General features: G+C 37.7%; 1 protein-coding gene across 3 annotated transcripts; it reads right to left on the reverse strand.

Moving 5' to 3' along the window:
* Positions 1-1132: 1132 nt before the first annotated feature.
* Positions 1133-13470, reverse strand: ASB13 (ankyrin repeat and SOCS box containing 13). Of its 3 annotated transcripts, none has more exons than XM_072401858.1 (6): positions 13155-13461; positions 8844-9031; positions 7152-7302; positions 6074-6208; positions 4084-4275; positions 1133-2651 (listed from the first exon to the last, which is right to left on the reverse strand). In XM_072401858.1, exons 1-6 carry the CDS (start codon positions 13219-13221, stop codon positions 2524-2526), a joined length of 861 nt encoding a protein of 286 aa, XP_072257959.1. In that variant the 5' UTR covers positions 13222-13461; the 3' UTR covers positions 1133-2523. The 3 variants fall into 3 exon arrangements, with proteins under 3 accessions (XP_072257959.1, XP_072257960.1, XP_072257961.1); XM_072401859.1 differs by having other exon boundaries at positions 13040-13460; XM_072401860.1 differs by lacking the exon at positions 6074-6208 and having other exon boundaries at positions 13155-13470.

Consider the following 13470-nt stretch of genomic DNA (forward strand, 5'->3'; position numbering starts at 1 on the left):
GACATGTCAGGTTGTCAGATATTCAAGTTTACATTTAGGCAGTGCTGTTTAGTACTTGGCAAGCCACAGAGTACAGATGACATATCTGAATTCCTGCTACATATTCACCTGCCAAAACTGTCTGAACCCTTTACAGCCAAACTGCAGGACTATAAAAAAGACCTAACAGCAGCTTGGTGACCTACCAACCCCCGGCCTGCTAATTATGGCATCCAGGAACATTACTGCAATGATGAAGTCACTCTTCAAGCTCTTAGTGATTTGTTATATTTACAACACAATGTCTTGCTGCCTTATTAGACCTCAAAAAACTGGGATTATAGAAAGAACATATAAAGATATATTTCATACTTATAGAAGTAAATGTGATTTATGCTGAATGAAAATAAACATATCAATTTAGGTTAATGTTTTAAATAGTGAATTTCTGTGCATATTGTGTATATGTACATGGTATCAACCACAGCAGTTCATACAATTAAGTTTTTGAAATCCTCATTAAATGTTATACTGGTGGTATTGCTAAGATTTACGATTTTTTTAAGTAACTGAATGTCCCTGAACTACCACCACCTACACATCCAAAGCTCTCCTAGAACTAATCAGGACTGTTACCACTGCACCCAAAGATCATCTATTCAGCAACCTGCAGCACCACCAGGCTGCTTTTAGCCGTGAAGTCTCCACCTTTCTTGGCATCCCGTATGGAAACTGAGGCTGTACACAGCTAAAAGTGATTCTGGAGTATGAGCTGCAGCCAATGAGCAGATTGTTTCATGTTTTCGATCCTGTCCTGCCATTGGCTGCTAGGCCTATTTAAAACTACCCATTTCCAGGCTCAGGTTTCTGGATTCTCAGTGTGTTTTCTGCTACTATGCCAGCTTGTTCTCCATTCTGCTTTCCTAGATCCGTTTCACTACCTCCCACACCAAAGCCATCTGATCCCCATTACTCCCTAGTGGGGACAGCAAGGGGGCAGTAACATGGTGACCTTTTTGCAGCAAAGTATTCCGCTGGTCGCCAGGGTCACCCTCCCATCACTCCTTGCGGGGTGCCCTGGTGACTAGGGGGTCACATATATTCCCTTCCTCAGGTATTCCTGTGTCACCTGCCGGGGGGGGGGGGGGGAACATTCTTTTTAATTCCAAATATACATACTGTATTTTAGTTTTTTTGTACATATTGACAAAAGGTGCACTTGTAATACAGTTTAGCTTTTCAATGCAAACATATAAAAAAACATACATGTATATTACTTAGAATTGGAAATCCAATGAGGGCTCCAAGCAGGCATGATATAGCACTTGATGCTTTCTTTCTCTGGGAACTTCAAAAACAAGATAACTGAGTCACTGATAATTTTTCCCCTTTTGGATAAATATGTCACTCTTTTCCTCTAGATATCTTCATACATGATTGTAATAACTGATTGTGTGTATGGACAAGCTCAGATAATACCAATAAACCAAAAAATACCAATAAAGCTTTGGAGAAAGGCAACTGGCTTGTACATTGGTTCCACACAGAATTTTTATGGGCGTGCATTATCTAAAAGGAACTCTGGGCAAACAACTAAATACACACATAAAATACATATATGTGAACTGCCCTATTACCAGCATATTTGTTATTATGTATAGCACCTTTGCGATTTATATACAGTACCTATATCAACACTAGCCAGGAATGCCACCAATTACTCCGATAGAGTTAAAAACTACAGGTGTAATCTCCTTGTCTGCAAACTGCTGACTGCACACTAAGAAAGCAGCAACACTTTTATGTATTTGTGTATCTTACAGTCATCTTACAAAAGCACATGTGACTGAGGTGGGGACATTATATTGTGAGCCTTTTTGAGGGACAGTTAGTAACATGACTATAAACTTTGTAAAGCGCTGCATAGTATGTTGGCGCCATATAAATACTGTGTAATAATATTAGTAATAATAAAAAGGTGAATGCAGAAGTTTCTGATAAGATCCCATTGCTGTCCCTGCCTCTCCAAGTCTGAATGCTGCTCAGCAGGGCAAGACAGCAGGCTTGTATAAAGAAAGATTTACATACATTTGACCTTTGTTTATAAATTACATTTGTTTTTTAAAGGAATACACAACTCCAGTAAATAGTGTCTGTACCTACCCAAAGTTTACATTTAAATATGTGCTCTCTATGATTTATTTACTCTGCTTATTATAGTTCCTGTAATCCTGCTACAATTATAACCATTTTACTTTTCACGAATTTTACAAAAATAAAGATAGGTCAATAATATTATTTAGGAAAAAAAATTTACAGGCCAATAAGATTATGTGGGATTTTTGATAAGTGTCTTTTACCATGCATTATATATGTTGACTGCTACTTCTGTTCCACATGAAGAATCCATTACCGTATGGATGTAATATGACGTCTTCACAAAGGAGCCCATAAAGTTTATTTTGCTAATTTGCATATGGACTTCAAAAGTACAGAGGGATTTCATTTCATGTAGACCACTTGCTGAACTTTTCATTTACTAATTTAGTTATAAGCAACATATTCCATAAGTCTTTGGGGTATATTTAATTTATAAACCTTTTCTACTACTCCCTGACCAAGGGCTTCTCTGAGCTTGAGTCTACACAACTGAGATAAACTTCCGGGCATCTCTGAAATCAAACAAAAACAACAGGTAAGCATGGGTATGCAGCAATGGTCATAAAAGAAAAAAATCTTGTCAGCAATAGTGCAGGAATCTTGCACCCATTATGTTTCACAACAGAGAAAAGATAAAATATATATGTTGTATATGACAAAGAATATACAACACACACACATAAGAGCACAAATACTGCAAAAGCAGTTAAAACACCAACAAAACTTATGGCATTAGAGCACGGATAAAGCAGAGTCAATGGGAATACAAACACTGTACACAAAGTTATTGCACAAAGCACAAACAATTAAAGTTCAGACACTCTCAGAGATCTGAAGACCATGCAAGCACAACAGAATACAGGTTTGCTCAATACACACATAGTAAACCAAACATAAAAGCAGAATTTTCACAGTAAGAGCACACACAGGATATGCACAGGATATGGAAAGACATTGAACACAGGGCACACATACTGACTCACTCAGGATGTGGCATAATTACATGCTAGGCTTAAGACCACTTACAGCCTAAGAACACACAGGGCACATTCAGTCTAAGACCACAAATAGAGCACATACAATGTAAGACTTCATACAGCATACACACATCCTGAAAAGATACACATACACTGTACTGCATCCACAGTCAGTTTTAATAGTGTTCATTAAACCCCCCTTATTTAGCACCTATTGACAGCCCAGTTGTATCAACTGTAATGTGCACAAATATCAATGTGGCTGCTTTTGTGTTTCTGCTCCTGCAGGAACATATGTGAATGGGAGGAAGAGTAGTAATGTACTAATGTAAATGTGTAAAGTTATAGCAAACCCTTTAAAAAAAAAAATGTGATTACGTAGGCTCTTTATTGTAGAAGTAACATGTGACGTCCCTTCTGCAATAAAACAACCCTACCCACTTTAAACCAATTTTTTATTACACCCATCTGTCCCCTTTCCATTGCGCGTGCCGCCACCTTTGTTCTTCTTTTCTTCTTGGTTTTGATCTTCAGCCACTGTGATTTGCCAGGCCGGGATGACGTAACTCATTAGTTAATTCAGTCCTGGCAGCCACAAGGGAAGCAGGGTGCGCTGGCTCTCTCAACTTCCTATGCTAAACTGAAAATGTGCAGCTCAGTGATTTGACAGAAGACAGTATTCAGGCAGGTAGGTATGTTTTATTGCAGAAGGACCAATTTGCAGTAAAGTCCTGCCTGATCACAATTTTAAAGTGAAACTTTACTTCTGCTTTAAATAGAGGACGTACATATATTACTTTTTGGGCTGCAAACAGTGACTACATAATGAGATAACAATGCTACATCTTATGTATGACAACTAAAAAATATTTTTTACAACTTGTAACATGTAAGATCATGAAGTATCCTTTGACCTGTAGTGTGATATATAGTAACAGCACTTACACTACAAGATATCATAACTTACTTTCATAGTATTCAAAGCATTTGGCAGTAGGGCTGTTCGGCCAGCTGTAATCTGAAGGTTTTTTTCCTCGATTGTCCCTAGCATAAACATTTCCTCCAAACTCAACCAGCATCTCAATAAGATCCTTGTTTTTCACTTTTGCAGCATGGTGCAGTGCTGTCTCGTGAAGCTTTGCTGCATTTACCTTTGCTCCTTAAATAGAAAAAAATTGTTAACCAAAATATTATTATATAATATATATATATTATTCAGTTTAGAATAATCACTCGATTACCAACAGAAGGGAGTAGAGTGGACTGATGTACTACCGCAGCACCTGCATAAAGGTTCTGTGCAATAAAAGCGCTGTGGAACAACTTATCATTTTGTTGGCAGTTTGCAACACTTTGCTTGGAATCATTATCACATCTGTACAGCAAAAACAAATTGTCCTTCCTATGTCACTCAGTTTATAGGTAGGCAAGGTCTCATATTATTATGAATGAGGTTCCTCACAGCTAGATACAACACTAGGTGGAGTGTTTATCCAATGCAGTGAATGTTTGATGCAGTTCCCCATCTCCTGTGCCAAATCTTGATAGAGAGCACGTTCAAAGAAAGGGGGCAAACCGCTGAAAAATGAGGATACAAAACTAGAGATCCAACACCTAAATAAATAAGGATGAAAAATGACGAAGAAATTAAAGAAATCAGAACACCTGGAATGGGACACAATAAGTAGCTGGGACAAAGTGCCTGGATAAAGCAAAAAAAACATCTAAATAGTTACAAAGTAAAAATGAAAGTAGAAATGTACAAGATGAAGCAGCTGGGAAGAATGTGAAGGTTAAAACAAATGCGTGTGAAGTAATAAGCACATCCCATGGATAGTTTTAGTTTTCCCCAACATATTTTAACAGCCAACCATTACATCTTTATTTAAGCAGTACCTACGGGTAAAGGTGAAAAATTTAAAAAACAAACAAAAAATACAAATAGTTCTCCCAATCTTATAATCCTCCCAATCTACATGAATAAAAATACAGATCTGTCACATGGAAAAAATAGGTACACATTCAGCACCACTATAAACGTATGAAGTTAGAATCAGGTGTTTCAAATGATCTGTCAATAATTAGAACCTTCATAGGAAGTATTAACTAAGCAGTGACTCAAAGAGAAGACATGCAGGGTCATGGACTGACCTAGACAAAGCCCTCTTTGAATCTCGTTGAAATGTTGTAGATGGATTCTAAAAGGGCAGTTCATGAAAAGCAAACCTCAAACACTTTGGAACTGAAGGGATTTTGAGTGGTCTAAAAGTTTTTACTAGTTGATGTCAGAAACAGTTGTGCAAGTAATAATTTCTAGAGTACATTTTGTACTTACTTTTTCCACAGTACGCTATATCTGTTCATATTTTTGCAGACTAAATTAGGTTGTAGGTATTGTTTATTGAGGGTGTAATATTAGCCTTTGTAATATTTCAAATTTGTTAAATACAAAACAATTTCTTTACTTAGTTTTTCACATGACTGTAGGCAGTCTACTGTACGTTACTTGGAATCAAAGGCATGTATGTGAAAGAAGTCAGATTGCTGAATATATTCTCTTTATACTGTGTTATAAGTTGTCAACCAACTTAGAAAAGTTTGGATGTAAAGTTTGTAATGATATGTTTATGTGTACAGTATTTTAGGCAGCCATATTTTCATATTTCATTTGTGAACTCTGCTTTGTGTTTTAAGAAGCTAAACAGTAATTATCTTATAATGATTTGTGACAAAATACAACTGACTTACTGTAAATGCTCTACTTGTGTGGTTGATAGTTTAACTCATAAGCTAATTTTTGATCTGTAAAAGTTAATCAACAAATCATTATATATAGCTGGCACAGTACTGTGAAATTTGTGCTGAGGTTTGTGAACAGCAAAGCTGAGCGAGGGAGGCCAAGGCGGAACACTGAATAACTAATATTGTTCATAGACAATATCAACATAAGTACATACCTGCAACCAGTAAAACTCTGGCACAATCTATGTGCTCCCTTGCACAAGCTACATGTAAAGGAGTTCCAAAATGACAGTCATGGGCTTCGAGATTTGCGCCCATTTCAATTAAAAGCTTCACACAGTCAGCCCTGCCTGAAAAAAAATTCACATTTCTGTATTACAAAGATATTTGGTTTAGTTGTTATAGTTCTTCAGAATGTTAGAAAACAAATTCTATTGTGACAAACAACTTATTTTATCGTATTTGTTTATTTTAGGGATTGGTCATTGCTGAACAGATCAATCCAACTTTTGTTTTTTGTTTGTGGACATTTCCCTTAAAGACTTTAGTTTGCTATTTGTCCTGTACAATGTAGTCATCAATATGGGCAAACGTCATAATTTTAATATCTTATGATTTATCATCAGTTACATTACAGTGATCATTGAAAACCCATATGTTTCTGGCATATAGACAAGAACAGGTGCAGTTCATAGATTCTTTCTACCCTGCATCAAATTTATAGACTTCAAAAACATGTCAGATCCTAGCAAATCAGCCACAGTGGCTTTATCTTTAACTTTTTACATCTTGGCAGCATGGTATTTGGCCAAAGATGCAAACGTATGAAAGACAGTGAAACTTGGCAATCCTTGCTTTGAGGGTGGAGCTCTATTTCTTCTTTGTTATAACTATGGAATAGCTGATCAGCAAGTTGAAAAATGTAAACAGCCACCAGAGCTGAAGATTTTCTATGTATCTCATTTATTTTAGACAAAAAAAAACTTTTAATTTATCTTTTGTTTTACTCAACAGTATGCCTACTTCTACAGTAAAGAGTATGGTTTTAGAATTTGCATTTTTTATGGGAATGTTTTATGCCAAAGATAATACATTTTGGGGGTTTATGAATAAAGTAAGAACAGCTTATTAAATACCAAAGAAACACAAAGTAATCATTGGCATCCAATTAGAATTCAGAAACCTATGCAAAAATTTCCCTTAAGTTAAGTCTAGGCATAATGTTTTATAAAGGAACAGCTGAAAAGGCAAAGATGCAGAACCTATAATGCAGATCAGCCGCAGCACACTCACCACTCATGCATGCTTCATGAAGGGGTGATGCTGTAAATAGTGGGGGGTTCACTTTAGCACCATTTTCCAAGAGCAATTTTATACATTCGAAACTGCCTCCAGCTGAGGCATCACAAAGGGGGGTACTACCATCAATATTCCGGGCATCTACCTAGTGAAAAAAAAAAAAGTATTTTATTAGTAACAACTTTGTTTTATGGAAAAAATATGACACTTGCACAAAAAGCAGTACTGATGGTTTACAAACTTACTTTACAACCCATTTTTAGACAGTCAGCATCATCTTACCATATTTTATGACACCATGAGCATGATTTATTAAAGCCTTCCAAGGCTGGAGAAGATACACTTTCATTAGTGAACCTGTGATCCAGCAAACCTGCAATGGATTTCTTAAGTTATAAGTACTTGTTAACAAACATTTTCAATCCTGGACCAGATCCATTCCAGGTTTGCTAGATCGCCCAGGTTCACTGATATGAGTGTATCCTTTCCATCCTCGGAGGGCTTTATAAGTCAGGCCCCATGTGACTGAGTTAGTGCTTGTGTGGATGGAGTTTGATATTGGTTTGAGAGCTTTTGAGAACATTCAGTATTTACTGACAGGTGACTGACAAGCAACTGACCTGCATCTGAACTGCTTAACCTTGAAGCAAATAAAAGCCATTTGACACAGCCCATTGAATGGCTATTATTGGTGGGGTGTGTTACCATCAGTAATTTGAACTAAAGAAGGCCCTTGGATGAACAGTGAAAAGTCTTTTTAATAAAAATGTAGTACAAAGTACAAAATGATGTAATTAACTATTACTAGCTACATCATGTCCTGGATAAATAAAAAACTGAGCAACTTTGGGTAAATTTTTACTTGCAAGAAGATTTTCCAAAGACCAACTATAAACTTAACTGGCCAGTCCAATTCCAGTCCTTGGGGCCCAATACAAGCCAGGATTTTCATGTGAGCCTAATTCTGACTTTATGTATTCCAAATCTTACTAAATTTACTACTATCAAAAGAATACTAAACATGTGTGGTGATCCTGGCATTATGAAGCCTATAATTTACTATCTCTTAAGCCCAATTCACACCACATGCTTTTTTGCACAATAGGCTAGGAAGGCCATTTAAAGTTAAGGCACTGCAATGCATCTTAATGTATTAAAAATAGTACTGCGATGAACCCAGGAATTGTACTGTGCTGTGGTACAGCAGATGTGTATTGTTGAGATTAATCAGGGTCGTATATAAAGAATAAAACAGCCCCACAACACACCAACACACTTAGTGTCTTGTTTGTGGTTACATCACAGGTTGTGGTTATAAGACCACGGTGGAAGATGTTTGAGGAGATACTCTTTACAACTACATTACATTCTAAGATGTGTCAATGAAAAGTGTAAAATAAACAGTAAAATAATGAAAATGCAATTATGGGTGAATTTACTTATACCTAGTACATATAGAAATGTAATAACAAAGCAAGGGTCAGGTCTTGGACCTATTACAATTAAAAAGTCCAATGAAATTCTAATTTACACATACAGGGACATCTGAACACATCCCACCCCCAATAATAAATTTTCTAAATTAAAAGGCTTATATAAACTCTTCATGTTTAATTAATACAAATAACAACTAAACTAATACTAATAGCTTTAGTAAGTGTTGACTGAGCATACTAAATGACTTACCTGAGCACCAGCAGCAAGCAGCAGCTTCACACATTGAATGTGACCGTGAAGACAAGCTTCATGAAGAGGAGTAATAGAGTCCACTGTAACCATGTTCACACAAACCCCGCTGTCAATCAATTGCTTCAGTTGGCGTACCTGGCCATTTCTGGAGGCATCATGGACCGGTGTCCTGTCTGCCCAGTTACCTGGGTGGGAAATCAGTGATAATATCAATAAAATCAAATGGCAAAACCACACACAGAAAAATTCAGCCTTTGTCTTGTTTGTAAGGTGAAAATGCGACAAGAAGAAGGAGGTAATCTTCCAATAGGTGTTCCGACAACAAATAGCAAAAGTGAAACTAACATAATTAGAATTTTAAATTTAAGAGTTTTCCTTTCACTTTCTGTTCTGTCTCTGAGACATGAGAAGGATGTTTCAAATCTGCATAAAGACAGCAAATAAATCTAATAGAGGTCTGTCCTATTGCACCCCAAAACTATCCAAAGGAAAAAAAGTTTCTGCAATTTCACTCCAAGCTCCGGTGTACAGAGTATCGGAGGTCAGTCTGAGACTGGTTTGTTGAAAACTGAAGACTGTATAAACATATCTGTATATTAGAAACAGCAGTATTACCTACTGCTATTTAATGAACTGTCTTTTCTAAATGATTCATCCGAGTGAAACACAATGGACCACAACCTGGAGAATATGCAGTCTTTCTTTAGTCACTCACCTTCAAGTGAAAGTAAACCGTGTTATTCACCTGTCCTTGTTTCTTAGCAGTGCTACTTCTTCTTTCTTTTCTTCTTATAAAGGATCTTCGATTATCTTGATTGGCTGGCATGACATAACTGCCACACGAGTTCATTCATTCCTGGCCCGCCCAGGGGGAAGTGGGATTGCAAGGTATTCTGGCAACCAGTTCATCTGTTTGCCAGATACCTGGAGCGATCATAGATCAGATCACATAACTATCTTCTTGAGATTTTTTTGTATTTTATTCAAAAGTGGAACTAAACTTATTTGTAAAAATTGTAAAAGAGACAGGAAATGTCCCATCTGCAATAAAATAAACCTCATCTTTCTGATTGCATGTTCTGCTCAGCGTGCATGCGCAGCTCAGTGTTCATTAGGACTGGGTTTACACGGATGTTTTTAAAAACGTATGTAAACATTCCTACTGCATTTTTTATGCGGGAAACGCCCCATTGAAATCAATTGAAGCGTTTACCTGTTTTTTCTTGCGTTTTTGGGTGTTTTCCAGCGTTAACTACGCGTATTAATTTTTTAAACGTTGCAAGCAGCATTATAAATAACGCTCATAAACATGATTCAAGGAAATGTCCTGGTGTAGATTGGCCCATTGAAATGCATAGGAATTTCAAACATGGGCTTTTAAAGCCTAAGATTAAACGCTCTGTGTAGACTAAGCCTTAAGAAAAGATTGCAATCAGGCAGGTAAGTTTTTTTACTGCAGAAGCGACCACTTCTGAAAAGGACCCGTCTGCTTGCAATTTTTTCCATTTAGTTTCACTTTAATTTCTCAATATGTGGAAAATCAAATTCACATTTCTGTATTTAGCCAGCAAAATATAACCAAGTACAGCTTAAATTCTGATTTTTTTATTCTTAAAGCAGAACTAAACCTAAATATAAAAAAATGCAAGTAGGTGGGGTCTTTGGTGCAGAAGGTACAGGCTATGTCTCTTCTACAATAAAACAAATTTCCGTGAGAAGGCCCAATGTTAAAATGCAGTGCTCTTATGGGGGCGCTTATATTCCTATGCGGACATGATAAATTGTATTTGGTTCGATACATGGTATGCTATATTATTGTTTATTCATGACCATTGGAATGCCAGCTGCTGTCATTTCTATTGGTTTATTGTACATGATAACAAAGTTTATGAAGTATGTTTTGTACCATGCTTTTATTGTCCTGTACAGATTGTTTGTAACTCTCTTTTCAACAAAAGCAATCATAAATATTTAGTAACAAAATAAACAAACTTCCCTTTCCGTTCGCAATCTTCTCTGTGATCTGTGCATGCGCAGTGTACAAACCTGGCATACCTGGCTGCTGGGAATGAATGACATTGAGGTGAGTTACATCATTCCTACCTGCTCAATCAAGATGGCATAAGATCCACAACCTACAAGAAGACTGGGTGAGGTAAGTTTAAAAAAATGTGAACAGGCAGGTAAGTTTTCATTTAGATTTATAAGATTTTCATATTTTATAAGATTTCAGAAGAGGCATAACCTGGCTCCTCTGGAAAAAAAAAACCTGTCCGCTCAGTTTTACTTTTAAATTTGTTCCACTTCCAATAGACTCCTGGCATAAGGGTTGTAAAAACTATTAAAAAAAACAGCTCTGGCTGCAACACTCACCTTATCTCTAGGACTGTCATTCGCAGTGATTTTGTTACACTGATAGATATTCTAAATTATGCTGCATGTCATTCAACCCCAAAGCCTCGGAAAACACTGTGCATGCAGCGTATTCTGAACTCACTCCCTGCATTCATATTGTAAAGATGTGAAGAACAACACTGACATCTTCATCACTCTCTCATTAAGGACCACTCACTGGCTTTGGGCTATAATGAATACTTTTATGCAGCAATCCAAAGAGCACTGGATGGTATTGGGTGCACCTAAGCTTTGCAGAGGAATTTGTCCCAAAAATTCACAACAGCTGAAAGATTTTGCTGACTCCCAACTTAAAGCGTACCTGAACTCAGAAATTTCACTTTACATAAAAGGGTAGACAACCCTTTTATGTAAGGTAAAAATTCATTGTTTTTTTAAATTGCAACACCCTATTTTTTTAAAAAAAAGGGTGGAGCACCGCTCCATAATTCTTGATTGCCAAGGCGGTGAAGAAAAAATGGGAGGGCAAAGTTTTTTTTTCTATCCTATGTCACCTGATCTCATGCCTGGGTCGGGTGACGTAGGATGAAGAACCCGGAAGAAGAGACGAAGATGGCGGGGCCCGGAGCGCCGGCTCCGGGGCTGATGCCTGGACGAGGCAGGACCTGATGCAGGACACCCCCAGATGGATCAGACTGCCCTGCAGGATGGAAGGTAAGTGTATTTTTTTCACAGTTTTCAATTTAGTTTCTCTTTAAAGCTGAACTAAACTAAAAACAAAAAATGACACTTACCTTTAATCCCGCTGGTCCATTGATGGTGCTGGTCCTTCCCTCGATTCGGTCCAGCATCGTCCTGGAATTCCTCTTCCTTCTAGGACTGAGGAGGCACTGGGGGCTGCCATCTTCCCTCTTCTTCTTCGATCTTCTTGGCACGTCACCCGATCTCACACTGCGCAGGTGCGAGATCAGGTGACGTGCCAGCTGTAAAGGTGGAAAAAAAGACAAGCGATCTCACTGCACTTGTGTGAAATTAGCATGTCTTTCCCTTAATAGAAAAAAATGTCCCTTCTGTACATGTCCGGGATCTCGGGCATGCAAAGAAGGAGCAGCCAAAGTCAACCAGGATGCGTGACCCCTAGGCGATGAAGACTGAATGGGGAGGTCCTGCACCTTTTTTTAAAAAAAAAAAGTGTGTTGCATTTAAAAAAATAAAACATGAATAACATTTTCCCTTTACATATAAGGGTTGTCTACCCCTTTATGTAAAGTGAATATGTTGAGTTTCAGTACGCTTTAAGGATATTACTCTGTCCATAAAGGATGATGGTTTAGGCAGTGGACTGCTATATGTAACATACTGAGTATTATAAGGTTATTATATGTGACAGGTGCGATCACATCACACTATAAATCAGCTTTTCTCAACTTTTTTTACCATTGATAAATAATTGAAATAACTTTCAGGTCTTCAGGGAACCCCTGCTATAATCACTATATTCACAGATCACAGTACATTAGTGAGATGCAGTATGAAGAATTCCTCTTATATTGCTGCTCAGTGGGAGGAATGTCACCATTACAGATCATAGATACAAATTGTTCCCCCTGCTATAGGAGACATATGGAGGGCACTTCTACCATGCTGCAATATTAATAATTATTATTATGCCTCATGACAATATGTGATCTGTGTTTTATATGATTTAAATACTGATACATTATATGACAGGCAGTGTCTGCTGTGTAAATAACCCATCACAAATAACATAAAACAAAATGGGATCATATAGATAGGGAAGACACCATAATGCAGAGGTATATTCCTCTCCCACATACATTCCATGCCAGGTGACTTTCTCCATTATTCTGCCAGCCAGGGATCGGACATGACCATCTAGGGACCTTAAAAAAACATGTCCGCCAGGTTACCCTGCAAGAAAACAGCTCCTACCGATGTCACCGATCAAAGGGCTCCTGAGAGCCGCCGGGGCGGTGAAAGGCGCTGCACCCGTTTCCATGACAACATCGAATTACACTGATTAGTGTCCCGATTTCCAGCAGTCCCCTGTATCTAATTCTGTTGTCAGCGCAATGGCTTTCGGGTAATGTAGTTCTTCGCTACATCAGTGTCACGTGACAACAGTGTCTCCTCTACAGCCTCCCATGTGATGCCTGTCAGGCCAATGACAGGGAGGAATTTGTACTGTAGTGGAGATGATGTGGATGTGGAAATTACACTCTTTATTATATTTATTATACTGCATACA

The sequence above is a fragment of the Pyxicephalus adspersus genome, chromosome 2 (assembly GCF_032062135.1).
Source record: "Pyxicephalus adspersus chromosome 2, UCB_Pads_2.0, whole genome shotgun sequence".
NCBI lineage: Eukaryota > Metazoa > Chordata > Amphibia > Anura > Pyxicephalidae > Pyxicephalus > Pyxicephalus adspersus.